Below are 27987 nucleotides of genomic sequence, written 5' to 3' on the forward strand. Positions count from 1 at the left end.
GTAGAAGAAATTGAAATAATAGTACAGTGACTATCCAACTGTTAACAGTGTGCTGTGTTTGCTTTATTTCATATAAATATACATACACACATACATACACACAAGTAATCTATTACAAATTAGTTATGGACATCATCATTGTTAAATTCTTCAGCGTTAATCTCCTGAGAATAAGGACATGATCCTGTCAAACCTCAGTGCCATCTGACACTGATAAAAGATGTTACCCAGTTTGTGGTCCATAGTAAGAGTTCTTACTCTTCCCCGTAATGTCCTTCATAGCTTCCCCCACCACTGCCCCTCCGCAATTCAGGATCCAGTCAAGGCTCACACTAAATTCGGTTGTCATATAAACTAATATTTTCTAGAACAGTAGTAATATACTTAAAGTAAATTTTTTTTTAAAGAATTATTTTATTGGAGCTAGCAGGTGGTGTGGTGATTAGGGGCACTGGATTCTCACATAACCGACCACAGTTCAAGTCCCAGAGCTGGTGGCTTGCTTTCTCACTTTCCCCCTCTCTCTCTCACTCTGTCCCTCTCTCTTTCACTCTGTTCCTCTCTGGTCAAATTCAAATGAATAAATAAATAAATAAAATTCAATAAAATTATTTTAATAAAGAATTATTTTATTGAAATTAATTTTAATCAGAGAGTGACCGAGTGAGAGAAGGGGTGAGGAGTGAGAAAGCAAGACACTAGGTCTGGAACTCAAACCATGGTCAGTCATGTGTGAGTCCAGCACCCCTAACCATCATACCACTGGCCGGCTCCTTAAAGTAAATTTGATATATAATAATTAATCTAGCCTGGTAATGAAGAGCCTTCATTCTGACTCAGAGGTATTTATTTATCTCATTGTATTAATTCTTTTTTCTAATACTAGGTTCTTCTGTGTGGCAGCTCAGAATGATGGATCAAGCCAGATCAGCATTCTCTAACTTGGTAAGATATTTCCAGTTGTGTTTCTTTTTTTAAAGAAATAAGTATTTAATTTTATTTATTCATCCATTTATTTTAATTTGACCAGAGAGAGACAGAGAGAGAGAGGGGAAGTGAGAAAACAAGCCACCAGGTCCAGGACTTGAACCGTGGTCAGCTATGTGGGAGTGTCCAGCGCCTTAACCACCATGCCACCCGCTGGTCCCTCCAGTATTTCTATGTCTGCAAACATGTGAACTCTAATTTTGACTTTCACCCAGCAAGAAAGAAATATTATGCAAAGTTATCATCATGTATTCATTTACATTTGAACTGGTAGTCTTTTTTTTTTCCTTTAAAGGTTTATTTGCCCATTTCTTCCATGAGTGAGAGAGACTGGGGGAGGGGGGTACAGCACCCCAGCAGCATCCCCCAACCTTTAGCTAGTCCTGGGTCGTGGGCACACACGTGCTCAGCACACTCTGGGAGGTCTCAGAACTTACCAGGAACCCTCTTACGTGGGGTTGTCTGTCAGGATCGTGTTTTTCCGTTCTGTGAACTGGTGATCCTGAGGCGTACCTGATCCTGCAGAGAAGGGGTGTACACACAGACGTGAGGGTTAGCTACAGAACATAGTGTGAGACGTGTCAGGGTGAACGGGATGGCCACGTAGGTACAATGAACTAAAGAAGATCACAATGTAAAGTAGGAGACATGCACACCGAAACCCTGCGAGAAAAAATCTGAGCGCGACGCAGGTGACCAGGGCACGATCTCGTCCTTACCTGTCTGACAGAACTGGGAAATGTGTTCATCTGGTAGGGGAACTTTTCCCTCAAGAATATACAGCTAGTCATAGTACAGATCCAGCAAGTCGAGTACTTGACAACTTTCAGTAACTGTTGCTATTCCCTTTCTTCTTCATAATGTCTTCTTTCCCCCCCTGAAAAATTGTAGTTTGGTGGAGAACCGTTGTCATATACCCGGTTCAGTCTTGCTCGACAAGTAGATGGCGACAACAGTCACGTGGAGATGAAGCTGGCTGCCGACGAAGAAGAAAATGCTGACAGTAACATGAGGGCCAATGTCCCCAGACGAAGAAAGTGTAATGGAAGTATCTGCTACGGGACTATTGCTGTAATCATCTTCTTCTTGATTGGTATGACAGTCATTTGAAGCTCGATAGTTTCTTATAACCAGCTTTGGGAAGTCTGTTATTTTGGCTCAGTATATATTTATTTTGCACCTTTTCTAGTGCAAAAGGCACTAGGAATGCAATGATGACAAGTCTGTGCCTGCCATTGAAGTCAGTCTGGTGAGAGAAGAGACACGTGAGCTATTTCAATATAATGTGCAAGTGTCATACTAGTATATTCCATATACTAGGAATACGCACAGGATATTTGCAGAAGCTCAGCCTTTGGTTGGAAGGAAGGCTTCTGAGAAGAAAAGTTATCTAAGCTTTGAACAGGTGACTGTTTAAAGTGCAGTTATTATATAATTTATTGTATTAAATGGTTTAAAACATGTAAAAACGAGATGCATTACTGACTTTCAGACTTCTTAGAATTTGATTAAAACTGGTAGTTTTAAAGCTTAGCTGAAAATATTAATAATTCCTATTGAGGTAGATGACAAATGAAGTCCTATGAGTTTACATCTGAATTTTTTTTGGAGAGGTTTTTGCTATAGGGTGTGTGTACTCCCCAGAAAGAGAGAGACAGAGAGACAGAAAGCAAGAAATCACCCCCAAGGGGGGATGGCCACACCGCAATCCCTTCTGCATTCTCTCGGGATCTTGGGCACACACGCACACACGCCTGACATGAGTTTAAGCCACCGGGTCTGGGACTCAAACTGCAGTCGACTACATGGGAGTCCAGCGACATAGCCATTACACTAACTACTGGTCCCTCCTCTGAAATTTTTTTATCTTTAGGATTTATGATTGGCTACTTGGGCTACTGTAAACGTGGAGAACCAAAAGCTAAGTGTGACAGGGAGGCAGAAGCAGAGTCTTCAGACGTGGAAGAGCCGGAAGAGAACTTTCCCGAAATACCTCGCTTATACTGGGCAGACCTCAAAACAATGTTGTCAAAGGAACTGGATGCCGCACAGTTCACCAGTACCATCGAGTAAGCGCGAGCTGTATCACAAGGTCACCATAATGTCTAGACGAATACTAAGAGATTACTGGGTACAGGGAAGCAAAAAAACAAGGATGATATCCTTAAGGAAAGGCATTTTAGAGAAGGGTCAGAAAATAATTGAAACTGAAACTATACTGGTAGGAAAAAGGCTAGAACTTTCCTGGGGATTCTTCCTCCTCTTCTTCCCCTTCTCCCTCCTCCCCTCTCCTCCTTCGCCGTGCCCCGTCTGTCAGCCCTGTGGGATCTAACCACTTTAACCACCGTGCCACCATCACACAGGCATCAGTAGCCTTATGGGAGTTAACTTTACTGCCCGACTGGGGGTATCTCTAGAATTTCTTGACTCCTGCTGATTCTCACTCGTTAATCCATACCCTAAGAAGTATCTTTAGGATTTCTGTCCTTAGATTTTTCCGTGGGCACAGATTTTATGTAAAGAACAAACTCATTTTTTACCTTTTGCTAGTTTCCTGCGGTTTCACTGGTACTGTAGTTTGTTTAGAGTCTTAAGTTAGAAATCAAGGCCGTATTTTACTTCCTCTAGTAAACATTGTGCATGTGCCGTATGCCAGTCTTTTACAGGTGAAGAGAGTATAGTTCACACCCACGTAGACGCATGAAGTCAAGGGACTAGTGCGCTGAGCATGTGTAGAAAGAGCCGGGGGGGGCGGTCGGCACAGGGAGGTGTTTTGCTCCCGAGGACCGAGTGCTTCGGCATAGGAAAATTCAAGCTGTGCACCCTGAGCTCACCAGTAGTATGCTGTCTTCCAGTCTGCATATAGCGGATCTCTTGGAAGCCACTTCTTTCCCTTAAAACAACCCTAAGCTAATGTATTAGGGTGTGGCTCTTGCAGGGCTGCTTTATGGTGAATAAAGAGGTTTTAGGAAGTTTAAAGTCTTTAAGTTACTTAAAAGTACTGCGCACAATTTTGTTTCTTCTAAGTTTGTGTCTACCTGACCAGTCTCAAAGTTTTGGGTCACAGTTCATTTACCTTCACTATAAGGGATAATGTCGAATGCTTTTAAGGTAGTCTGTTTGATCCTTAGGTGTTTATTTTAAATTAAACTTTAGTTCATTTAACAGATATTTTTCTTCCAGGTGGCTGAATGGAAATTCATATATCCCTCGTGAGGCTGGATCTGAAAAAGATGAAAATCTTGCGTTTGCTATTAAAAATCGATTCCGTGACTTTAAACTCAGCAAAGTCTGGCATGACGAACATTTTGTCAAAATTCAAGTCAAAGGCAGGTATGTTGAGATGGTAAACTTACTTTATGCACCAAGCTCCTTTCACCTGTACTAAATATTTAACAGAGACTTTCAAAATAAAAATCAAGGGTAAGGGAACTAGCACATGGTATAATGGTTGTGTTGTTGGACTCCCACATGGCAGACCACAGTTCGAATCCTGGACCTGGAGGCTTGAAACTCAGCTGGGCACGTGTACATGCATGCCCAAAATCCCAAAAGGAGAACAGAGGAGAAGAGGGATTGCAGCATGGCCATCCTCCCTGGGGGGTGATTTTTCTCTTTCTGTCTGTCTCTCTGGCAAGCACACATGCCCTATAACAAAAATCTCTTGGGACTAGCAGTTGGTGTAATGGCTTTGCCACTGGACTCCCGTGTAGTTGACTGCAATTCGAGTCCTGGACCTGGTGGCTTAAACTCAAAGCCCGGTGCATGGGTGTACGTGCCCAAGATCCTGAGGGGAGAATGGAGGAGAAGGGATTGCAGCATGGCCATTCCCCCTGGGGCATGATTTCTTGCCTTCTGTCTCTGTCTCTGTCTCTCTGGCAAGCACATGCACCCTACAGCAACAATCTATCTTAAAAAAAAAAAAAAAAAAGATTTATAGCTAAATTTCCTCAAGCCAAATAAGGGCAGCCAAACACTGAAATATATTAAAGCTGTTTAATTTTGTTTCAAAGGATGGCCTTAGCTTCACTTGACCTTGATCTTTCTTCACAGTGCTGCAAACTCGGTGAGCGTAGTGGGTCCGAGCAATGACACGATACACCTGGTGGAGAATCCTGGTGGCTATGTGGCATACAGTAAGGCGACCACAGTCACTGTAAGTAAGGCAATACGGCCCTAAGGAATTTTCCTGTCGGGTAGCTCAAAAACTCGGTTTCTTTACTATTCTTAGGAGTTACAGAATAAAGTTATTTATAAAGTGTAACCGATCATGAGATATTCTTGTTCGCCACCCTTCAGTGCCGAGTCAAAATGAAAGGCAAAGTCCTCGTCCGATCGGCGTGATCCTAAATCAGCAACTGCTCTCCTCTTCACTCTGCTCTGGCCACTCTGACCTTGCTGTTCAGATTCAAGCCTGCTTTCACCTCAAGCCTTTCCCTTCGCCTGAGCCACTCTGCCCCTCAATGTCAACATGGCTCATTCCTTTTTTTTGGTGCAAATCTCTTTTCCAACATTACCTCATTGGAGATTTCTTTGAACAGCAAAGGATATCAAAAATGTCCTTCTTGAGTCCCTTCCCCTTGCTTTATTTTTCTTCATACTCCTTATAGCATCCCCCATTATCTTTTCATTTGTTTCCCTGAGGATGTGACCTACATGGAGAGCTAGGGGTTGGTTTCACTTACTGCCGTGTCCCAGAACCTTGGAGAGCGCCTGGCACATGGGAGTGTGTGCTGAAGGACTGCATGTATCGCATCCTTCCTTAGGTGGGGACAGATCTCAGTACCTGTCTTGGCTGGGGTCTCGTCTTAACTGGGTTTTTAGCACTCGCTCTTTATTATTTAGGTAAATAATAGCCATACTCACACAGGAAACCACAAGAATATCATTTGAATGTCAGCAGGTGCCCTCTGAGCCGGATGAAGTTTATGGTTATTCCCTGCCTTCATGGTTGTCTATAAGCCAAGGGTTTGATGATGATAGGTTGTTGAGGGCTGTAGTCTACCTGCAAGCTTTCTGTAGTCAGCTGTTTGGTTGCTAATTCTGTTTCTAAAGTCTTTGCTTGCACTCTTAATAGAGTTTAGGGATGTTGGCTTATATAAATATCTAAAGTTGGCGTTTGCTTGTTACTTTACTGTAGCAGATGGTATTTATAATTTTTGGACATATTTATTATCAGACCTTTCAGTTAAAACCTGTTCCTGGGGCCAGCAGGTGGCATGGTGGTTAGGGGCACTGGACTCCCACATGGCCGACCCATGGTTCGAGTCCCAGACCTGGCAACTTGCTTGCTCTCTCGCTCTCTCTCCTGCTCTCATTCTGTCCCTCTCTGGTCAAATTTAAATAAATAAATAAAGTTAAATAAAATAATTCTTTTAAAAAATTTTTAAAATAATTGTTTATTTAATTTTATTTATTCATTCATTTATTTTAATTTGACCAGAGAGAAATACACACAGAGAGTGAGGGAAAGTGAGAAAGCAAGCCACCAGGTCCTGTACTCAAACCACGGTTGGCCATGTGGGAGTGTCCAGCACCTTAACCACCATGCCACCTGGTGGTCCCAATAATTCTTTAAAAACAAAACAAAACAAAACAAAAACCAACCTATTCCTGTGGGTAGCCTCAACTGCTTTGGGTTCAAGTGTGGGAACCTTCTGTAACAGGTGCTGCCACAAGCCCACATTCGCCTCTGTGTTTCATATATCTTTTTGCATCCTCAGAAATACCTGAAGCAATGTATGTACCAGCTAGATTAAAGGCAGCATGGGAAAATAGGAGGTGCAAATATAGAAGGCCACAGAAATCTTTCTTTTTTAAAAGAATTGCCGGGGGGGGGGTCGGTAAATGCTCACCAGAGACACACAGAAAGGGGGAGAAAGCACCCCCAAAGGGAGCATGGTCACAGTGCAGTTCCCTCTCCTCCATTTTTCCATCCTGTTGGAATTTTTGGCATGCATCCAGTGTGCTTTTCACGCCACGGGCACAAGGATTTGAACGGTGCAATTGGCCATGTGGGATCTGGCTCCCTTAACCACAAGGCTACAGGGCCAGCCTAAGGCTAGAAATCTTGAGTTTTATTCCTGATAACTTGTTTTAACTTTAGGATTTTTTTTTTTTGTAGTCCCCTTTTTTTCCCTTCTTGCTTTCTTCTCTTAGGTTCGATCTGTAAAACCCTTATATCTTGGATTCAATAGCTTGTCTGATACTGTAATGCTTACTAAATTGAATATCTTTTTTCTAGGGTAAACTGGTCCACGCTAATTTTGGTACTAAAAAAGACTTTGAGGATTTAAAATCTCCTGTGAATGGATCTTTAGTGATTGTTAGAGCAGGGAAAATCACTTTTGCAGAAAAGGTGAGTAGGGTTATTTTATATATTATATCATATTCAGCAGTATTTCTTGTGAATTTTCTTACATTCTGAAAATCAACAGTCTCAGACTTTACCTGGTGGTAGAATTTATGAATGTGCTTAACAAATCAAATCAGCTCCAATGATCTAGTGTCACAGGGTACTTCAAAGCTATGGCATATCCACCTGGAGTATTTATAGCCATTGTCTTGTGAAACTGACGTCATCGGAAGTGCTTAAGTGAAAGCAAGTTAAATGATGTCTGTGTAACCTGCTTTTATGTAAATGTAGATTTAATTATGTTTTATGAAGGAGAGTTAAAGGCCAAATTTATTCAAGCAAGTAGACAGGAAGACATCGAGAGACAGTGGATGGGTTGTCATTATTTTTCTTATCTTTCAACTCTCCTTAATGAATTTTGAGGGAAATTTTTCATAAATAGATCTGTTCTTTGCAACATTTGGGAGAATCAGTCTAATGTCATGGAACCATTTGTCCTTTAGCATAAAATCCAGTGTATGTTCTTGTTTTGTATGATCAGCTCTGCGTTTTCTGAGCTTTATGTTGTGTGTTTTTCTTTAGGTTGCAAATGCTGAAAGCTTTAATGCAATTGGTGTCCTGATATACATGGACAAGGCCAAGTTTCCCATTGTTATGGCAGACGTTCCAGTCTTTGGACATGTAAGTTCTTATTTTTTGAGTAAATGAGTTTTGGGGTTCTCCAAATTGTTACTGGATTCTATCTACATTAGTGGAAATAGAACTGTGCCTTCCTTAAATACTTTAATACTCTCCCCCACCCCAAGAGAATTTTTTATTTCTTTCTTTTTTTTGGGGGAGGTTTTTGCTATAGGGCGCGTGTGCTCACCAGACAGACATAGAGACAGAAAGCGAGAAATCACCCCCCAGTGGGGATGGCCACGCCACAATCCCTTCTCCTCCATTCTCCTCTTGGGATCTTGGGCACGCACGCACATGCTCCTGGCGGGAATTTAAGCCACGGGGTCCGGGATGTGAACCACGGTCTACTACATGGGAGTCCAGCGACATAGCCATTAGCTAACTGCTGATCCTGTCTTTCTTTTTCTTTTCTTTTTATAAGAGAAATTTTTGCTATAAGACACATGCGCTTGCTAGAGAGATAGAGACAGAAAGTAAGAAATCACCCCCTGGGGGGATGGTCATGCAACAATTCCTTCTCCTCCATTCTTCTCTCGGGAATTTTGGGCACACACACACACACACACACACACACACACACACGTGCCCTGTGTGAGTTTAAGCTGCTGGTTCCTGGACTCAAACTGCAGTTGACTCCATGGGAGTCCAATGGCATAACCATTGCACCATCTGCTGGTCCCCAGGAACTTCTTGAGTAACTGTCTGATAGAGCTCATTCTTCTGTCTCACTAGGCTCATCTAGGAACAGGTGACCCGTATACGCCTGGATTCCCTTCTTTCAATCACACTCAGTTTCCACCATCTCAGTCATCAGGACTGCCTAATATACCTGTTCAAACCATTTCCAGAGCTGGTGCCGAAGCGCTGTTTAAGTAAGTTCTTATTTGAAAGCTGTCTTGCAGGGTGAGGTTTTATGATTAGGGAAGAATGATAATGTATTTAAATTGATTTGATAAAATCTTAGAACAATTAGGTATAATTTTTCATGTTTGAGAACTTGAGGGATGACTAATTGAAATCTTATTTCTTGTAATACCCATTAGTTTTGGACTTTTTTGTTTTCCGCAGCAGTTTCCTTGTCTATAGCATAAATACTCAGTTCTGAGGACATTTTCAGATGCTTTATGGTTAGTCTTCTGGATGTCCTTTCTAGTGTATTAGTATCACTTTTTTTTTTAAGAATTATTTTATTTAACTTTATTTATTTATTTAAATTTGACCAGAGAGGGACAGAGTGAAGAGGGCGGGGAGTGAGAAAGCAAGCCACTAGGTCCAGGATTCAAATTGTGGTCAGCCATGTGGGAGTCCAGTGCCCTTGACCACCATGCCACCTGCCAGCATGCTGTTAGTATCACTCTTTATGACTAGAACCCAGTCTAATGAGAGTACATATCATTACTTTATCTTGGTGTGGACATATTTCTCACTTGGCATTGCTATAGGCTGAAGATGTAGTTTTAGGGCCTTCTGAGCATTTATTTACTGTGTGACAGATAGCAAGTTTACTCTAAGCACTTTGATAGGTCAGCTCAATTGGATAGTTAAAGAATATTCTACTTAATACAGTGGTTGGTCTCAAATGAAGAGCATCTGCCTGTAAAGGCTTTGTAAAATACCAGGTGACTATTTTATTTTTTTGGAGAGGTTTTTGCTGTAGGGCACATGTACTCCCCAGACAGACAGAGAGAGACATAGAGACAGAAAACGAGAAATCACCCCCCAGGGGGAATGGTCACGCTGCAGTCCCTTCTCCTCCATTCTCCTCTTGGGATCTTGGGCATGCACGCACACGCGCCCGGCGTGAGTTTTACACCACCGGGTCCGGGACGCGAACCGCGGTCGACTACGTGAGAGTCCGGCGACATAGCCATTACACTAACTGCTGGTTCCCCCAAGTGACTATTAATAATACTGTCTAAGAGGCGTTTGTAGTAGGCGATTTTTATTGACTCATACTAATAGAATCAGCTAATTCTACCCACCACCTGTAAGTCTTTCCCAGCCTGTAAAGCCAGCCCCGCATCTTCTCTCTGTGCGGTATGGGGTAACCATGTGTTGGCCTACATTTATGTAAGTAGTTCGCTTCGCAGCGTTGTTTGGATAACACATGAGGAGTTCCATAGGGGAAGAGATCTAACTACCAAAAGCACAGGGGTATTCTTTTATAACTGAGATAAGAATGTGTATTACTTTTGTTAGTGGAGAGAGTTGGGAAACATAACAATTTATTAATGGACTTTTATGTAAGACCTTCATTCTGAGGTTATCTGGTATGTATTTCAAATGGAAACTAGAGCTATTTTTCTGGAAGAAACACATTCATCATATGAGGATAGGTAGAGAAACTTTAAAAATAAAAACTTAAGGTGCATATACTCCCCAGAGAAAGAGAGAAAAAAATGAGAAAGCATCCCTCCCCGGGGGATGACCACATTGCAGTCCCTTCTCCTCGTGGGATTTTGGGTATATACATACATGTGCTCCTTAATTTTTTTAAGTCTCTAGGTCCAGGACTTGCAGTATAGTCGGCTATGTGGGGTCTAGCCACCTTAACCTCCATGCCATTTTTTTTTTTTTGGTTATTATTTATTTTATTTTATTTACTATTTTTAAGTTTGCTATAGGGCACATGTGCTTGCCAGAGAAAGACAGAGCAAGAGAAGGAAAGTAAGAATGCAAGCCACCATGTCTGGGACTCATATCATAGTCTGCCATGTGGGAGCCCAACACCTTAACCACCACGCCACCTGCTGGCCCTGGGGAACATTTTTAAAGCATTGTTTAAACCAAGAAGTAACTCCTGGTTTACTAATGACTGTCTACAGATCAGAGTAAGACACAAGTGTTTGACCAGTAACTAGAGAATAAATTTTTAATTTTATTTTTATTTTATGTAATTTCTTTTTTTTTTTTTTTCAAGAATTGTTTATTTAATTATATTTGTTCTTCCTTTTTTGAGAAATTTGGCCAGAGAGAGAACAGAGGAAAGTGAGAAAGCAAGCCACCAGGTCTGGGACTCAGATTGTGGTTGGCCATGTGGGAGTGTCCAGCACCTTAACTACCACGCCACCTGCTGGTTCATTTTATATAATTTCTTAGTTACATTTAATTGTACATTTTTGGGGTACAGTGTGGATTTTGAAAGTATGCAATAAATCAATATTACTATATTTATTGTTTTCAACATTGTGATGTGTACTTCAATTTTTGCTCTAGTAGTTTTTCTTTTCTTTCCTTTAAAAAAAAAATTTTTTTTTTGAGAGCTACCTATGGAAGATTAGCATCATCTCTTTTTTTCACTCTGTTGTGGTATACCATTCCACAACTCATTTTCCCCATCTACATGCATACCTGTGTCTGTAAATGCTTATTTTCCTGAGCCCCTCTTATTCCCCTCCCCAAATAAATTTTATGTTTTCTTAGAATGTCATTGGGGGGCTGGCAGGTGGCATGGTGGTTAAGGGCACTGGACTCCCCATGGCTGACTGCCATTCAAGTCCCAGACCTGGCAGCTTGCTTTCTTTCTCTCTCTCTCTCACTTTCTCACTGTGTCCCTCTCTGATCAAATTAAAATAAGTAAATAAATAAATAAGATAATTCTTTTTTAAGAAAAGAATGTTACTCGACAGAAAATAGGACTTTTTGTTTGAGGGGGTGAGCCGGGGAGAAGGGACAACACCTCAGAACCTGGTACCTGTTTTCTGTTTCTAGACATATGGAAGGAGAGTGTCCTTCTGGTTGGGAAATAGACCCTTCCTGCCGGCTGCAGTCCTCGGAGAATAAGAGAGTGAAGCTTACTGTGAACAATGTGCTGAAAGAGATGAGAATTATCAACACCTTCGGAGTTATTAAAGGCTTTGAAGAACCAGGTAAAGATCTTCGTTTCGTGGGGCCTTTGGTTTTGTTTTTCTGTTTGCCTTGCTGTTTGTAAGGACGTGGCCAGAGAAAGAGGGATTGCAGGAACACTGACGTGGCTTGGTTTTGTGATGTGCTAAATCTTGTTTGTCCTGAAGTGAACTGTTCAGGTGTCAGCTTTTTTGAGAGGGAATAGGCCCTAGGAAATTTACTTGTACAAAAAACTGATCATTATGACCAGAACGTCCATTTGTAGTCATTGACTAACCCAGTGGTAAGCAAGTTTCTTAAAGGGAAAGATAACATCTCGCAGGCTGTACAGTCTCGCAGCTATTCAGGTCTGTTGTAGCACACACATGGGCACAGGCACACATGAGGCATAACTAGCTGGTGGGTGTGCAGGCTGGCCGGTGGGTGGTGTGCAGGCTAGCTAGTGGGTGTTTGCCAGTCCCTGCAATAGTCAAAAATGCAATCCAATAGTCATCATTTACTAAGGAAAACCCTTGGACTTAGACTGTTTGTGAAACAGTTATTGAGCACAAATAAGTAGTCAACAAGTAAACATAATTGATAGCGATACTAATAAAGAAAGAAAAAAGGTTAGTATTGTCATTTGGATTTTTAATCCATGGAGTCCTAAGTCAGGTCCAAAGCAAGGATCTTTTATCCTTATTACATAAACCATATTTTTTCCCTTCTACTGATAGGCTTATCTTTGACTTCAATATTAGAAAGCAGCTTGAAAGCTGATTGTGTAATTTTGTCATTTTTCTTGTTTGTCTTTAAGATCGCTATATTGTAGTAGGGGCCCAGAGGGATGCCTGGGGTCCTGGAGCTGCCAAGTCCAGTGTCGGAACAGCTCTCCTGCTGGAACTTGCCCGGATATTCTCAAATATGGTCCTAAAAGGTAGAGTACACATTTGGAGACCTTTGAACATTTACGTGCTACGTATCCTTCTGCATGCTATCGTCTGCTTTGCTCATTTTTGCCTATATTTATATGATTCTTTCATGCTTGACCCTTAGTTCGAGGGCAAGGCAGAGTGTCTTTTGTTGTAGCTGTCTTTCAACTTTGAAACAGCATTTCTCTGAGGTGTCTTTGATGCACTAGAAATCAATTGATTTGAGACACCGAAAATGGTTATATTGAGACCTAAATCTTAGTTCGACATATATAGAATGACATGGCAAATCTGACATAATCCTTAAGGAATCTGTTTGAAAGTAGTGGTATACCTCTATCCTAATGTGCTAAGACCTAAAAACTATTAAAAATATGTCCTCTGGGACCAGCACATGGCTTAATGATTACATCACTGGAGTCCCACATAATCGACCGCAGTTTGAGTCTTGGACCCGGTGACTTGAAACTCATGCTGGGTGTGTGTGCATGTGTGCCCAAAATCCCAAGGGGAGAAGGGATTGTGGCGTAACCATCCACCCTGGGGGGTGATTTCTCACTTTCTCTCCAGCGGGTGCATGCACCCTATAGGAAAAATATCTTACATAGGGGGAGGGAGCAGCAGGAGACGTGGTGCGTAAGGGCACTGGACTCCCACATGGCTGACTTCAGTTCGAGGCCCAGACCCGGTAGCTTGCTTTCTCACTTTCCCCCTCTCTCTTTCTCAACTCTGTTCCTCTCTGGTCAAATTAAAATAAAATAAAGAAAGAAAGATACAATAAAATAATTCTTTAAAAAGAATAAAAGTGTTCTGCTAACTTCTAAGCCCTTCTTTCATGGTACATACCATTCTTCCATCCCCACCCACACACTTCCAAACCCACATCACATTCTTGAATCTTTGGGTCATGGGTTAAGTTGCAGTGTTTAGCTTTTGCACAAAGTATATTAATGCAGAAAAATACATACCCAGGGAAGTGGGTGTGATGGGAGTAATGGTGCATGTGGTCCCAAAAGTAACTGTAACAGATGTAATTCCTTTGGAAACGCCTTATAACTTGAATATGTTCATTTTTGTTCAACTTTATACTAATTATGTTTAAAAAGAATCCAGTGTTTTAAGTGACTTACCTCTAGATTGTCCTCAAAGAAGATATGCATCATACTTACACTATGATTTCAAATATCTCTTTTTTTATTTGGAGAGGTTTTTGCTATAGAGTGTGTGTACTTGACAGAGAGACAGAAAGCAAGGAATCACGTCTCGGGGGAGGTGGGGTGGCCACACCACAATCCCTTCTCCTTCATTCTCCTCTTGGGATCTTGGGCACACACGCCCGGCATGAGTTTAAGCCACCGGGTCCGGGACTTGAACCGCAGTCAACTACATGGGAGTCCAGCGACATAGCCATTATGCTAGCTGCTGGTCCCAATCTCTTGACCCAGACATTAAGGGAGTCAAAGTATATTGTTGTAAAAGAATGATAATAAGCTGGTCCCTACTATGTACTTGAAGATGACTTTCTATCCCTTCTTTTTTTTTTTGGTAGATTATCTTAAAATTCTATTCCTGTTTTATTGTCCTTTCACTTGTGGCTCAGAAGGAAAAGGAACATTAAACGTGTCCTGGCTTTATTGATAGAGTGCATGCACATGAGAGCGAGGGGGGGAAGAGGAGCGCAGGCTCCAACGGGGTCTGCTGGCTGCAATTCCCTTCCTGCCCTTCAGATGGAGGCACATGTGTGTCTACCTGGCTGACTGGGCCTGGGGTTTGAACCAAAGTCACCTGGGCTCTGGCTTCTCTTGAGCAGTGCATTACCTCTGCACATGGAGCTGGCCCAGTAAATATTTTTGAGCTTGCTCTCTTCGATTAGAAGCTTCTGATTATTTGAAGTCAGTTGCCTGCCTTTAACTTTTCCCAGTAGTAACGCTAACTTTTTATTTCTTTCAGATGGATTTAAACCCAGCCGAAGCATTGTCTTTGCCAGCTGGAGTGCTGGCGACTTTGGAGCTATTGGTGCCACAGAGTGGCTCGAGGTAGGATTCTCGTACGTCATCCGTGCCCAGAACCGGCAGCTGACCTTGTATTGGCTTGAACTTCCCTCCAGCAGCTTACTCTTTCAGATCTGGTTATGCCGTTTTTGCCTTTGTATATTTATATTTAATCTCAGTAGCATCCAGATTTCAGAATGAATCCTTAATGATAGCCACTCTGATGAATAGGTTAATATGTTGCTATTATATTATTATTTTCTCTTCTAGGGATACCTTTCCTCCTTGCACTTAAAGGCTTTCACTTACATTAACCTGGATAAAGCTGTTCTTGGTAAGTGCCCTTTTCATTCCTTGTTTATGAATTCAGGTAAACTACTTGGAAAAAAAATGTCCAAAGGTATATGCTCTCTCCAGAAAGAGACAGAGAGAGGAGACAGCACAGTAGGGCATGCCACGCTGCAGTGCCTTCTCCTCCATTTCCCCATCCTGTCGGGGTTTGAGGCACTTACACATGGCACACGCGTGCCTGGCAGGTTTTTGAAGCCACCAGGGACAGGATTCAGACCACAGTTGGCTGTGTGGGGTCCAGCTCCATTGATCACTACACCATGGGGCCAGGCCAGTAGACTACTTCTTTTTTATTTGGAGAGGTTTTTGCTATAGGGCACATGCGCTCGCCAGACAGACGGAGAGAGACATAGAGACAGAAAGCGAGAAATCACCCCCCAGGGGGGATGGCCACACTGCAATTCCTTCTCCTCCTTTCTCCTCTCAGGATCTTGGGCATGCACACACATGTTCCCGGCGTGAGTTTTAAGCCACCGATCGGGTCCAGGACACGAACCATGGTCGACTACATGGGAATCCAGCGACATAGCCATTACTCTAACTGCTGGTCCCAGACTACTTCTAAAACAGTCAAAGAAAGCTTTCTTTAGTAGCTCTTTTGGGGCCGGGAGGTGGCTTGCTGGTTGAGTCACTGGGCTCGCACATGGCTGGCTGCTTGCTTTCTCACTTTCTCTCTCTCTCTGGTCAAATTGAAAAATAATAATTAAAACTTACTTTGGCCATAGCTATGAAGATTGATTTAGCTCTCTTAAGTAGTCCATCAGGTTACAGAATGGTTACAGATTGCCTTGTTTAGAGCAGTGATTATTTATTTATTTATTTATTTATTTATTGGAGAGGTTTTTGATATAGGGCGCATGCACTCTCCAGAAAGATAGAGAGACAGAAAGCGCGAAATCACCCCCTAGGGAGGGGTGGCCATGCCGCAGTCCCTTCTCTTCCATTCTCCTCTTGGGATCTTGGGCATGCCTGCACACGTGTCCGGCGTGCATTTAAGCCTCCGGGTCCGGGACTTGAACCATGGTCCACTATAGGGGAGTTCAGTCACATAGCCATTACGCTAACTGCTGGTCCCTAGAGTAATGATTCTTGATACAGTTCCCCAGGTCAGTAGCGTCAGGATCACCTGGGAACTGTTAGGAATGCAAATTTTTAGTCCCTACCTCAGGTCTTTTGAGTGAGGAACTGGAACATGGGTTCTGTGTTTTTGTTTTTTGTTTTTTGTTTTTTTAGGAGAGGTTTTTGCTATAGGGCCCATGCACTCGCTAGACAGACAGAGAGATAGAAAGCAAGAAATCACCCCCCAGGGGGGATATGGCCACGCCGCAATCCCTTCTTCTGGTCCTGAGCATGGGTTCTGTTAAGAAGCACTTCAGGTGATTCTGATGTGCTGAAGTTTAAAGCCAGTAGCCTGGACTATATGTGGATGGACTAACGAAAGGTAACTCTGAAAAACGTAAAGTCAAGGAGTAAGAGCCTTTGTGGAGTCAAAGTAGACTTAGCATAGTGGCTAAAGAACTTGATTCCTAAGTTACTTTCTTGTCTACTTTGTTAATAGGTTAGTTGTTGTTATGGGGCCACCGATCTAGTGCCATTTTCCTGTTTGTCAAGAACTTTTAGTTGTAGCAGCAGCAGTGTAAAAATTGTTTGACTGCGAGAAGGGGCAATGTTAAAGTAATTTCTTTGCAGGTATCAGCAACTTCAAGGTTTCTGCCAGCCCGCTGTTGTATAAACTTATTGAGAAAACAATGAAAGATGTGAGTATATACCTAATTGCAAAAATGTCTAACTTAACTTTTTTTGTCACATTCACAAAAGGAAAAACATATTGATATTTAAGCCATTATCAGTAACAAATCATTGGAATTTGTCATAGACTCAGTCCTGTAGTAGCAATACTTTAGTTATGCTCTGGACTTACTGTTCCCAGCCTGTTACATTGTGTATGGTGGGGGAGGTGACACATGGAGGCTTCAGCCTCAGAGGATATGTGGTCTGTTTAAGAATCTGTACTCAAAGGCTCCGAGGCCTGAGCTACACTCGATGTACCCACGGGACTTCGTCTACAGAGTCAGAATGCTAATGAAGGAGCATTTAAAGGACTTGAACTGTGCCTGTGGGTTACATAAAAGCCAGGTGCAGCATTGCATAAAGCAGATATACGCATGGCCACAGTTGTGAATGAGGGAGGAGCACATGAAAGAATATTTGCCTGGTGGGGCATAGACACGGGTTCTTTGAAGACTTCATGGAAAACACGTATTATGAAAAAATTATGCGTGGCTTTCACACATATTTCTGCACCGACATAGACTTGTTCTAGTCTACTCCACTGCTAATAACAGGAAGGAAATATGTTAACCAGGCAATTTATAACAATAGAGGCACCAAAGCCTACTCAGTTCACTTTTTAGACGTCCAGGGGCCTTGTCTGCTGGGTAGGGGGGCGTGTCTAGCAGTTACATCACAATATGGCAGCAAGAATTGTTCCGAGGGTCTCTGTATCATGCCCTCGTATAAACCACCGAGAGTCGGTCAGGAGGCCCTCCCTGGTGACCTTAATCCTAATCTCTTGCCCAGAGCCCCACCTTTCCACATCATAATTGGATCAAGTTTTTTACTCTTAATCTCACAACAGTGAAGACAAAGCATGAAATTTTGGGAGACATATTCAACTATAGCAAATTCATACTTTAGTTTCTGGGGTTTTCTTTTTTTTTTAATTTTTTACAGTCAATCATTATATATCATTACAGCATACTAAGTGAATTTTCCCATCATAAATACACTGTACATTGGTTCAGTCAAGATATTACCGTAGATCTTATCAACAGATAATTTTCCATTTGTGTGCCCCTTATTAATTCCAGTTTTTAAAAGTCCCCCCTTGTACCAGAGTGATTAAAGTTGGAGGGAAACAAAGGTCAGCAAGAGACCTTGACCTCGATCCCATGGGAACCTAGAGAACACTCTAGCGTCTCAGAACAGTAACGTATTTGCCAGTGGGACTGGCAGTGTAAAGTTAGATAGGCAGTAGGAAGGAGGAACAAGAGAGGCCTATCGTAAAGGCTGGGGAGGACTTTCAAGATTGTGGTAAACCACCTTCAAACTGTCAAGTGAGAAGGAAAACATTTTTCAGACTATAACTAAAGGAACTGACAGCCTAAGATGAGCGGTCGTTGTAACTGTCTTAAGGACATGTTTTTCAAGGAGATATAATAAAACTTTAGTATTTCTATAAATATTTATAGAGAGAAACGTGTTAGTGACTAGCTTGAGTAGCTGAAGTTCAGAAAGATTAGTTTCACGACATTACTTTCTTATTTTACAGGTGAAAAACCCCACTACTAAACGCCCCCTCTATGAGGACAGCAACTGGACCAACAAAGTGTAAGTAGAGAAGAGAAAATGATCAAGCCAATGGAAAGGCAGAATGGCCCGTAGCACCTGCTACGTGAAGCTGAGGTTTAAACCTGACCCTGCAGGGATCCTCCCTATCCTCACAGAGTCAGCTCTTTGAAAGAAGTTGGGCCTAGGTGTGGGATTGCATAGTCGCATGGTCTGTTCTTTAAAAAACTTCCTAAAGGCACGTTCTCACTTTCTTTGCAGTGAGAAACTTTCTTTCGACAATGCTGCTTTCCCTTTCCTTGCATATTCTGGAATCCCAGCAGTTTCTTTCTGTTTTTGTGAGGTAAGTCCAAAGAGTCCTAAAGCGTTCTATCTTAGATTTTCTTGTATCACCATTGAAAACAAGTTTCCTGGAGTGATAAAAATTAAATTATAAACATGTAGGCCCAGCCTCTGTCGTGCTGACAGTAGCATACCAGACTGCAGAACTGGAAGCCACCTGCTGACCACAGTTTGAGTCCCTGACCTGGTCAGCCAGAAAATACACTGGGCATGTGAGTGTGTGCCCAGGAACCCCAGGAATGAGGTGACTGGAGAGAGGGGGTTACTGTGTGACCAGTCCCCGTAGAGGGTCCCCACCGTGCCCCATGCACAGGCACACACTGTGTCATACGTGAGGACAAACGTTTTAAAATAATGTGATATACTCTCGTACTATAATCTTAAAATAGACTTGTTTCCTTAATTTTCCTTCGAGTTTATTCCTAAAACTTCTTTACTGAAGTATGATGAGGTTTTTTAAAATAAATTATTTCATTTCATTTGTCATCAACATATTTATTTATTTATTTAGAGACACTTTTGCTATAGGGTATATGTGCTCTCTGGAGAGACAGAGACAAATAGAAAGCAAGAAATCACCCCCAGTGGGAATGACCATGCCACCGTCCCTTCTCCTCCATTCCCCCTTGGGATCCTGGGCACACACACACATGCCACCTTCTGTGTTTTAAGCCTCCAGATCCAAGACTCGAACTTTGGTTAACCATGTGGGAGTCCAGTGTTTTAACCACTATGCCACCTGCTGGCCCCATTTTTAATTTTTTAAAAATTTGCTACAGCGTATATATGCTCACCAGAGAAAGAGAGAGAGAGAGAAAGGGAACATGAGGAAGCAAGCCACCAGGTCCAGGACTTGAACCACAGTTGGCCATGTGGTAGTCTAGCGCCTTAACCATCAAGCTACCTGCTGGCCCCAATATGATGAGATTTTTTTTTTGAGAGGTTTTTTTTTGTTTTTTTTTTTTGCTATAGGGCGCGTGCGCTAGCCAGACAGACAGACAGATAGAAAGCGAGAAATTACCCCCCAGAGGGGATGGCCACGCCGCAATCCCTTCTCCTCCATTCTCCTCTTGGGATCTTGGGCACGTACGCACATGCGACCGGTGTGAGTTTAAGCCTCTGGGTCCAGGACTCGAACCGCGGTCAACTACATGAGAGTCCAGCGACATAGCCGTTACGTTAACTGCTGGTCCCCCCAATATGATGAGTTTTAATAACAAGGCCTAATTTTTTTGAATGATTGAGTAGCTAGTGGCTACCCATTGGACAGTGTGAGTATAGAATATTTCCATCAAACAGAAAGTTCCATGGGGAATGGTGTTTTGAGGTACTTCTTGAAATATGGTTCTAGATCTTTCTTCAGAGATGTTAGCCCCTTAAGCAGGGATTATGGGTAAAAGAATTTAGAGCTGACCCAAGTTGTAGGAAAACAGATTGGCTTGGTCCAAGAGCTGAGTCGAAGGCCCTGAGGGCCAGGCGGAATGAACACTAGTCTGGAAGCAGCTATGCCCACTCGCCGCAACTGGGAAAACGGGCCCTGTAGTGGGGCTTCTGAGGCTCAGGAGATCCTCGAGTGAGTACACGGCGTCGGGTTGGAAGCCATTAACTTTAGCATCAAATTGTCAGTCTAATAGTAGAGGTCAGGTCCTTATTGGGTTTTTGATTTTTTGTTCATTTTTGGGTTTTGCCATACGATGTGTGTACTTGCCAGAGAGAGCCAGAGAGAGAGGGACAGTGAGAAGTCACCCCTTGGGGGAATGGCTATGCTGCAGTCCCTTCTCCTTCAGTCTCCTCTCAGGATTTTGGGCACATACACCCGTGGAACCTTGTGTCATTTTTTTTTTTCAAGCCTCCAGGTCTGAGATTCAAACCATGTTGGCTATGTGGAAGTCTAGCACCTTAACCACCGTACCACCTGCTGACTTTTTAATCACTGCTTTTTATCTAGAACTAGAAGGGGGTAAAGTCTAAGTTAAGGAGAGATCAAAGATCTGAATTTGGAGAGGAGCCTAGCTGGAATCCTCTTCAGTTTCAGCCCGAACAGCGGGATGAATGGTATTTAAATAGCTGGTCACGATGTGTGTTAGAAAGAACTGCCTCTCAGGTCCTGCAGATATGCATGGTTTTTGTTGACTTTCCGAAGTCATCTTTTCAAAACTTCTAATGTGGTTTTAGATTTCAAAATCTTGAGTTATAGCAGTAGGGACCAGCAGATGGCGTAATGGTTATGTTGCTGGACTCCCATGTAATTGACTGCAGTTTGAGTCCCAGACCCAGTGACTTAAAACTCACACCAGGTGTGTGTGTGTGTGTGTGTGTGTGTGTGTGCATATTTCCAAAATCCCGAAAGGGGAATGGAGGAGAAAAGATTGTGGTGTGGCCATCCCCCCGGAGGGTGATTTCTCTCTCTCTGTCTCTTTTTTTTTTGGAGAGGTTTTTGCTATAGGGCGCGTGCGCTCGCCAGACAGAGAGAGAGACATAGAGACAGAAAGCAAGAAATCACCCCCCAGGGGGGATGGTCTCTCTGCAGTCCCTTCTCCTCCATTCTCCTCTCGGGATCGTGGGCATGCACCCACGTGCACCCGGCGTGAGTTCTAAGCCACCGGGTCCGGGACACGAACCACAGTCGACTATGTGGGAGTCCAGCGACATAGCCATTATGCTAACTGCTGGTTCCCTCTCTCTCTCTGTTTTTGCCTGTCTCTCTGTCAAGTGCACATGCCCCTTTTCTCTGTCTCTTCATCTGGTGCGTGTGCCCTATAACAAAAGTTTACAGAAAAATAAAAACACAAAAAAGAGTTACAGCAATAGGTAAATGTATAGTGTAAAGTAATGAATCGAAGTCAATTCTTAATGAGATTGTCTCTAAGAACAATGGTAGGGAATAGAATTGAAGACAATTATTTGCCCAGTGGAGGGAAAGCATCAGACTTTATTAGAAAAGTAACGTGAATGGACCGAGTATTGCATAATTAGGAAGAAAGCAAATTTTAGTTTAAAGTTAATGCTTTATATTACATTTCATGTGACCTTTTCCCTTTCCCCGTTAATATGGGCCAAGCTTCCAGAAAGAAGAGAGCGAGAGACACAGACTTACACAATTTGGCTAAAAGTCTATTCAAGATATGTAATATGATAGGACAGGGGTGCTATAGAACCTGGAAGAAAATAGTCATTCTAGGAGTAGGTTAGAGTCGGAGGTAGCAAGAATAGCGTCTTCTTTTTTGTTTGTTTTTACCGTAGGGTGTGTGCGCTCACCAGAGATAGTGAGAAAGAAAAGGAGAAATTACCCCCTAAGGGGGGGATGACCATTCAATCCCTTCTCCTTCATTCTCCTCTCAGGATTTGGGGCACACACACAAACATACCTGGTGTGTTGCAAGCTGCCAAGTCCAGGACTCAAACCATGGTTGGCCATGTGGCATCCCAGCAACCACACCACCTGATGGCCCCCGAGTAGTGTCTGAAAGCATCGGCTATGGATAAAATTGAGGGGGGATATATTAGGAAGTGCAGGAGAGTTACAGTTACTATCACCCTGACAGTGAAAAAGGAACCTGAGGCTCCTGCACTTTTACCCCGAGTGAGTATAACATCCTAGTTCTCTTCTCCAGGACGCAGATTATCTGTATCTGGGTACGACCATGGATACCTATGATGCACTGGTTCGTGCCGTCCCTCAGTTGGACCAGATGGCACGCGCGGCAGCAGAAGTGGCTGGCCAGCTCATGATCAAACTCACCCACGAGATCGAGTTGAACCTGGACTATGAGATGTATAACAACGAAATTCTCTCCTTTGTGAGGGGTCTCAACCAATTCAGAGCCGACATAAAGGTGAGCACCGACTGAAATTAGATCCCTGTCGCTAAAGAAGCCAGCTGTTTGCAGTACCCTGTTTAGCTGCTTCTGAGGGGATAGATAACTGTCACCCTAAGAGTGCGCTAGAGTCAGGAAGTAGCAAGAGCAGTGATTGGTAGCCAAGTACATCTTAAAGGGAATGGAAGTGTAGTTTTGCTTAGAAGTCATTACTCATTTGAAAGAGAAGTGGATTGTAGATCTAGGGTAGACACGGGATTTCAGAACACAGAGCTATGTTAAGTTTTCTAGGCATCTCGTAAGTAGATAGGACCCAGAAAATACGAAGATCCCAACTCTGGGTCGGGCTTGCGTCTGATTTCAGGCATGACTTGGGAGGCAAGAAAACAGAGCCAGTAGTTCCGTCTTATTTAGTGTTGATCCTGTGTGTCTAGCATTCAGATGTTGAATTAGTGATTTCCAGCTGGTTTTACTAAGAGTTGACTTAACAGATTCCTTCACTGAAGTGAATCACTGAGAATTGAGAATAGCAAGATTCTGAAGTTCATCAAACCAAGATGTTTGAGGTTTTGTCCCTACAGAGAAATTGAACTGGAATCAATATATAGTACATATAGATTATATACTTTTTCTATGTTAATTATGTTGAATTTCTTGGTGAGCATGGTTTTCGTATGAGGCCATAGGCTATAGCCGAACTCAAGTATGAGTCTATTACAGTCATTTACCGGGCTCAGGACCTCCTGAACGGGATGCTTAAGTGTAGTTTCCTGAGTCTTCAGCTTCCTTTTATTGGAATTTTCTCAGTTGCCACATTGAAATGAAAAAGATATATAGAAAAAGATCCTTAGAAATACAACTTGTCATGGTGCTTCAATGACTTGCTGTTTCAGGAGATGGGCCTGAATCTGCAGTGGCTGTATTCTGCTCGTGGGGACTTTTTCCGAGCCACTTCCAGACTGACCACAGATTTCCACAATACCGAGATCACAAACAGATTTGTCATGAGGGAAATCAATGATCGTATCATGAAAGTAAGTGAACTCAAGGGGAAGGGAGAATTAAAGTATGTTAAGCATTTAATTGGTAAATCTTGTATTCTAAAGAGTAGAATAACTCTAGGAGCCTAGACTCCTTTGCTGCTTAAGAACTGAGTGTAGGTTTTAACTCAAAGCAAAATCTAAAACCAACATCCCTTAATCAGAAATACAAGAGGCATTTGAACTAGTCTTTTTTGTTTTTATTTTTCGGGCTTTAGAAATACATTTTAGAAGAGATCGTTAATGATTATTAACTGTCTTTTCCTTTCCCTTTTTTTAAAATAATTATTTTATTTAACTTTATTTATTTATTTATTTATTTTAATCTGACCAGAGAGGGACAGAGTGACAGAGACAGAGACAGAGGGAAAGTGAGAAAGCGAGCCACCAGGTCTGAGACTCAAACCGCAGTCAGCCGTGTGGGAGTCCAGTGCCCTCAACCACCACACCACATGCCGGCCCCGTATGAACGGTCACTTTCTATTTGTATTGTCTAATTCAGGCCTTACTCATGCCTGACCTGCTTTATCCTAGTCCGCTTGGAAGAAACCAAAGACTTGTTAACCTTCCATCTGTATGTGCCAATCCAAAACAAATAATAATAAATTCAAATAATTTTTATACAGTTTTGTATACAGTTTGCATTTTTTACAAGGGAATGGACATTTTGGCCTTGCTTTGGAATTTTAACAGTAAAAATAGTAACATTCTCAGTTTTTGTTTTGCTGTAGGGCGTGTGTGCTCACCAAAGAGAAATGGAGAGAGACAGTGGGGGGTGGCCACGCTGCAGTCTTCCCCTCCGTTCTCCTCCTAGGATCTTGGGCACACATGCACATATGCCTCACATGATTTTTAGGCCCCCAGATCCAAGACTCGAACCGTAGTTGGCCGTGTAGGAGTCCAGCACTTTAACTACCACACAACCTGTTTTTGTTGTTGTTGGTTCTTCTGTTTGTTTAGTTTTTAGTTTTTGCCAGAGAACGCATGTACTCACAGGAGAGAGACAGAAACAGAGAGGGAGGGAAAGTGAGAAAGCACTCCTCAGGGAGCATAATCACGCCCACGGTCCCTTCTTCATTTCTTCTTTGGGGTCTTGGGCACACATGCACATGCGCCCGGTGTGTTTTTCAGACTGTTGGGTCCCGTATTCCAACCTCATGGTCAGTCATGTGGGATCCAGCTACCATAACCACTCTGCCGTGGGCTGGTCCTCCACATTGTTAAACTCAGGGGACTTTCAACATTGGAGGTGAAGGGAGGACGGGTTTTAGTATGGCGGGAGCTGTCCTGTGTCAGCTGTCTTCTGTTTTGTCTTCATAGGTGGAATACCACTTCCTCTCGCCCTACGTATCTCCGAGAGAGTCTCCTTTCCGACACATCTTCTGGGGGTGTGGCTCTCACACTCTGTCAGCTTTACTAGACAACCTGAAGCTACGTCAGAGAAATAGCGGCGCTTTTAATGAGACGCTGCTGAGGAACCAGCTGGCCCTCGCCACTTGGACTATTCAGGGAGCTGCAAATGCCCTCTCTGGGGACGTCTGGGACGTCGACAATGAGTTTTAAATGCGATGCCGTAACTTCACGTAAGAACAGCGGGGTAGTCTGGTTTCTAGCCTTGTGCTGGTCATGCTAATTGTTCAGTAGGTCGACAAAACCTTATGTTAGAACTCTACCCAGTCACCTTGGTACTTCTAGATATATGTCTTTAGGTGGCAACTTTTACTACCGGGTAGGTACCTGCACTTCAAGTTAAAGTGAATAACCACTTAAAAAATGTTCATGATAGAATATTTCCTCTGATTATCTCTAGAATTTTAAGTGCTTTGTAATGGTAACTGCCTCTTTCCTGTTATAGTTATGGGAGTATCCACCAGTTACATGAACAGTCGCTCTAAATCCTGAGGGCACGAGCTGGTATCTTTTGAGGTGGGAGGAAGAAGGTGGTGTTTGCTGAAGGTTAAAAGTGGTGGCATAGTTTGATCCTCCAGCCTTCATTTGATGCTAGATAGGAGATACCAGGTTGTAAGACCTTATTCTCCAAACGCGATCGTATGCCTTTCCCGAGGATTTAGCTGGTTTCCATATCCCTGAATGAAACAGTTAAACTTTGAGAAGAGGGAGACTTGTTTTCCTGCCAGTGAGGGCTGAAAGAGAGGTCCTTCCACTGGATCAAATGAGGTTCAACTGTTTATTGCAGGAGTAAGGCCTTAATGTGTTTACCTTGATAATATTTATGAAAAGAGGAGACCAGAAGCCAAAGACGTCGTGTATTTTCTTTTCCTCTGACCCCTACCCTAAGAGTCTATGTTTAGTTCTTTGTCGTGATTTCTTCCAAAGTATTTTGAAAGAGAACCAGTTTCAGGTGTTTAATTTCAGGCTCAGTTTGTCAGACTTAAAGAACACATTGCCACACCTCGGGCATTGTTAGTCTTTGGGAAAAGCTTTCTATCATTTTGGCACTGAGATATTTATTGTTTATTTATCAGTGACAGAGTTCACTATAAATGGTGTTTTTTTATAGAAGATAATTATCGGAAGCAGTGCCTTCCATAATTATGACAGTTATACTGTCGTTTTTTTTGAATAAAAGCAGCATCTGCTAATAAAACCCAATAGATACTGGAACTTTTGCACTTATGGCCAACACTTCAGGGCTGTAGAAAACAGCCACGAGACAATTAAATCATACACTTTTTGGAGAAGCATTCAATTTAATTAGGGGTTGCTAATTGAGTTAAATTTCTACCTAGCAGACCACGTAAAAATGATCGTTCTCCTAAATGTAACGACTTGTGACCGAGTTATAAATACACGTCAGTAAAAGGCCGGGTAGCGCTTGTGTATGTAAAATTGTACAACTCGGTTTACCCAGGGTATTGCTTCAGTTCCAGCTTTGCAAAACTTCCAGTACCTTTGTCACAGAGCTAACTCACATTATCGGGAGCAGTGTCTTCCATAATGTATAAAGAACAAGGTAGTTTTTGCCTACCACAGTGTCTACATCGGAGACAGTGATCTCCATATGCTACACTAAGGGTGTACGTAATTATCGGGAACAGCGCTTCCCATAATTTTCTTCATGCAATGACATCTTCAGAGCTTGAAGATCGTTAGTATCTAACATGTATTCCCAACTCCCTGTACTTCACTTCTAGTTTTAGTTGCAGAGACATTTTGTGGTCATTAAGCATTTGGTGGGTAAATTCAACTACTGTAAAATAAAATGACTTCCTTCAAGATTTTGTTTTGTTTTGTTTTAAACTTCATGTGGGGATTTTGTTATCTTTGTGGTCTCTCCAGGTCTTCTATGTAGTGAGATAGTAGTGTAGCATTTGCTGTTGACAATGAATTTAACATTACCCCCTCATTTGCATGTTATTGCCTATAAACTTAGTTCAAGTAACTTCGAATCCAGAATTGACCTTTTTGGCTTAAAGCAGGAGGGAATTGTATAGGAGGTTTTGGGGGGTGGGGGTGGGCACGGAGTGAGGGGTGTGGGGAAGCAAAGCTTGCAAAAGAATCTTTGATCATGTCTACCTACCCACTAGTTTATGGCGGCTGTGAATTAAATGTAGATATGAACAACTACATTTGAGACTATGTGAGTCCAGACTGTATTTTCTAGTTAGCCATCATTATAGACCTGATGATCAGGTAGCCATTTATTCAGAACGGCCACCTATGAAAATGTCCACAAAGGGTCTTCATGTTCTTCGGCTTGGTGTCACTTACCTGTTATGGTAGACCTCGGTTATTGCAGCCTCACATTTCCTCACTGCGCACCGTCTCTAATCTTCACAGTGCTTTATTTTGGACCAATCCTTAGTTGAGTGAAAAGGTCACAGCTGGGGTTCCTGGTTTGGGTACCCTGCATACACACTTCAGTGACTTCAGGGCATAATAGGGATAAAGGGCATACATTTTATAGCAGTAAATCTCTTCAAAACTCCTTTCCTAGGGTTAGGTAGAGTTGTTTCCGATCAAATGAGCCAGTAAGTGGCAAGAGGCTTAATATTCCTGAACAAAATGTGTATCTGAGTAGTGACAACCTGCTAGACTTCATTTTTCTTTCTGGTTAAAGATACCATGTGCATCTTGAAGGTAAGGGATAAAATGAGTGAGTTCTGCCATGATTCACTATTTTAGAACTTGCATGACTTTTACTGTGTTTGCTCTTTGAATGTTGTGAAAATTTTAGACTTGTCAACCTGCTCAGCTATGTCTTTGTAAACAAGTGATATGCCCTTAAAATTGTATACAAGCTGGTATGAGCAACAATGTGGAGATTATTTGATTTAATAAAATGCTTGAACACTG

The 27987-nt window shown here is 42.4% G+C and overlaps 1 protein-coding gene across 1 annotated transcript; it reads left to right on the forward strand.

Moving 5' to 3' along the window:
• The first annotated feature begins 861 nt into the window (after positions 1 to 861).
• TFRC (transferrin receptor) lies at positions 862 to 27987 on the forward strand. Its single transcript, XM_027775038.1, has 18 exons — positions 862 to 945; positions 1879 to 2080; positions 2861 to 3056; positions 4171 to 4320; positions 5041 to 5143; positions 7232 to 7345; positions 7925 to 8023; positions 8756 to 8895; positions 11735 to 11892; positions 12666 to 12785; positions 14731 to 14816; positions 15042 to 15105; positions 16812 to 16879; positions 18454 to 18512; positions 18732 to 18813; positions 22427 to 22648; positions 23524 to 23664; positions 24991 to 27987. Exons 1-18 carry the CDS (start codon positions 910 to 912, stop codon positions 25231 to 25233), a joined length of 2283 nt encoding a protein of 760 aa, XP_027630839.1. The 5' UTR covers positions 862 to 909; the 3' UTR covers positions 25234 to 27987.

The sequence above is a fragment of the Tupaia chinensis genome, unplaced genomic scaffold, assembly GCF_000334495.1.
Source record: "Tupaia chinensis unplaced genomic scaffold, TupChi_1.0 Scaffold000515_1, whole genome shotgun sequence".
NCBI lineage: Eukaryota > Metazoa > Chordata > Mammalia > Scandentia > Tupaiidae > Tupaia > Tupaia belangeri.

Bases quoted from the DNA above. Each gene is read 5' to 3' on its own strand.
- TFRC (XM_027775038.1), top strand. From the start codon at position 910: ATGATGGATCAAGCCAGATCAGCATTCTCTAACTTG. The intron at 2,081-2,860 runs GTATGACAGTCA...TTTTATCTTTAG, and splicing joins AATCATCTTCTTCTTGATTG to GATTTATGATTGGCTACTTG. The intron at 23,665-24,990 runs GTAAGTGAACTC...TTGTCTTCATAG, and splicing joins TCAATGATCGTATCATGAAA to GTGGAATACCACTTCCTCTC.